The sequence below is a fragment of the Notamacropus eugenii genome, chromosome 1, assembly GCF_028372415.1.
Source record: "Notamacropus eugenii isolate mMacEug1 chromosome 1, mMacEug1.pri_v2, whole genome shotgun sequence".
Classification (NCBI taxonomy): domain Eukaryota; kingdom Metazoa; phylum Chordata; class Mammalia; order Diprotodontia; family Macropodidae; genus Notamacropus; species Notamacropus eugenii.
Window position 1 is genome coordinate 451,506,574 of NC_092872.1, and position 2,408 is coordinate 451,508,981.

The 2,408-nt window shown below is 41.5% G+C and overlaps 1 protein-coding gene across 1 annotated transcript; it reads left to right on the forward strand.

The window, feature by feature from the left end:
• The first annotated feature begins 523 nt into the window (after positions 1-523).
• LOC140526673 (olfactory receptor 10A5-like) lies at positions 524-1,504 on the forward strand. Its single transcript, XM_072643078.1, has one exon. The coding sequence runs from the start codon at positions 557-559 to the stop codon at positions 1,502-1,504; it is 948 nt and encodes a 315-aa protein (XP_072499179.1). The 5' UTR covers positions 524-556.
• Positions 1,505-2,408: the final 904 nt, after the last annotated feature.

Below are 2,408 nucleotides of genomic sequence, written 5' to 3' on the forward strand. Positions count from 1 at the left end.
TAACTAGCTGTGAAAACTTTGGTAAGTCATAACCTCTCTGTACCTCAGTTATTTTATGATTTTAGTTAATTCACAAATTTTAGATGCTGAAGCAAATTTACAGGTAAAAGTTGTTAGGGAAATGAAGTATTAGTTTAGGGTGAGGGATTAGGTTGGGGAATGTGATGGTCTCACTCTAATCTTTTGTCAACAACAACCCTGACCTCTTTTATAACACATTCTTAAGTTATACAATCAGAGACCAATTTCCAGACTGGAGAGACCATAGGCCTGACCTAGAATGTTAATTCTTTCCTATTTATATTTGTAGGAAGAGCTTTATTCCATTTTTAAAACTGACCCACATCCCTCTTCCCCAAATATAAGCTCTGAGTTTCTCTGCATTGTAGTCTTAGGATTATGCTATATTAGGAACCTTCCTTATCCCACCACTATTTTTCTGTGTCCATGTTTATACTTTTGGATAAAAAGAAATGTAAACTGAGAAATTAGAATCTGTCCCTCCCAGTTAAAAGCATGTCTCTGTCTCTGCAGCTGGAGACCAATTTCTGTGCCCATGGCTGGGGGAAACTGGACAACAGTGAGTGAGTTTGTCCTCCTTAGCTTCTCTGCCCTGCAACCCAAGCTTCAGACATTGCTGTTTCTTGTGTTTCTGACCATTGAACTTATCACCTTGATGGGCAATGCCCTTATCATACTGGTCACAACAGGTGACTCTGGCTTGCACAGTCCAATGTACTTCTTCCTCAGGAACCTATCTCTCCTAGAGATTGGCTTCAATCTGGTCATTGTTCCCAAAATGCTAGGAACCTTGCTTGCCCATGATACAAGCATCTCTTTCCTCAACTGTGCTGTTCAGATGTATTTCTTCTTCTTCTTTGGGGCTTCTGAGTGTTTTCTTCTGGCAACCATGGCATATGACCGTTATTTGGCCATCTGTGACCCCCTACGCTATCCAATCATCATGAGTCACAAGATTTGTGCATGGCTGGCTGCTGCCTCCTGGTTATCAGGACTTCCTGTGGCCACAGTACAGACGACATGGCTCTTCAGTTTCCCATTCTGTGGCTCTAACCAAGTGAACCACTTTTTCTGTGATAGTCCACCTGTGCTGAAGTTGGTTTGTGCAGACACAGCACTTTTTGAGATCTATGCCATTGTAGGAACTATTCTGGTTATCATCGTCCCCTGCTTATTGATCTTGGGCTCTTATGTTCGCATTGGTTCTACCATCTTCAAGATGCCTTCAGCTGAGGGAAAACATAAGGCCTTTTCCACCTGCTCCTCCCATCTCCTTGTTGTCTCTCTTTTCTATGGATCAGGGAGCCTTACCTATTTCCGACCCAAGTCTAATAATTCTCCAGAGAGCAAAAAGTTGTTGTCACTGTCCTACACAGTGGTAACACCAATGTTGAACCCTATTATCTATAGCCTGAGGAATAAAGAGGTGAAAAGCACACTCTATCACATTCTCCACAGAGCTCTGGGATCCCAGAAAGTTTGATCTGAAGCTCCAAGAGTTACTCTACCTTTGACAATGCAATTAAAGGATCACAGATTTAGGACTGGGAAGGACCTTACAGGCCTAGTTGAGAGGGTAGGTAAGTTTGATGCAAAGAGAATAATTCTGGCTTGGGGGATTCCTTTCCTCTCTGCTCCACTCATTGAGAGGATCAAGAAAAACAAAACACTTCTGAGATCTCTCTACAACATATACAGTGGAGAGAAGAAAGCAAAGGGATGAATGAATCATCAGCAGGTAATTCTATCAAGCAGCCTAGGAGCTGATGGTGAAACTCCCTTTCCCCTGACAACCTGGGTCCATAGTTGGACCCAGGAATGGAAATATGGCACACTATGCATACACATTTCTACATTGTGCCAGAATGACATGCATTACGGCCAACTAATAATTTCTTTGTAATATGAATTTATGGAAGTGGAAGGACAGCTAGACTCTTTGAATTTCAACTTATTAGTCCTGCTGTTGATGACTGTTCCTCTGTAGCAGACACAGCCAATTCCTTTCTAATTCAAAAATAATTGAACACTTGCTAAGCGAAGGAAATAGAAAGAAAAAAACAAAATAATCCCTCCCCTCAAGGTGTTTATATTTCACTTATGGGACAGAATGGAATGAAAAATAATTTCATAGGTTTTTATTATGTGCCAAGCACTATGTTAAGTGATAGAGAAGCAAGAAAAGTGAATCCTTCCTCCCAAGAAGAACATGCTCTAATTTGTGAAAGACAGCACTTAAAAGAGTGTTTAGTTCAAAGCAAATGGAAAGGTTAGGTTCTGGAGGAGAAAGCCTCAGGGAAGATGACAGGACCCCAAGGGCTTTGGTAAGTAATGACAAGACAGACAGTCCTTGACCAAGAGGACAGTGAATATGAGGGTCAGAGTGG

Bases quoted from the DNA above. Each gene is read 5' to 3' on its own strand.
- LOC140526673 (XM_072643078.1), top strand. From the start codon at position 557: ATGGCTGGGGGAAACTGGACAACAGTGAGTGAGTTTGTCCTCCTTAGC.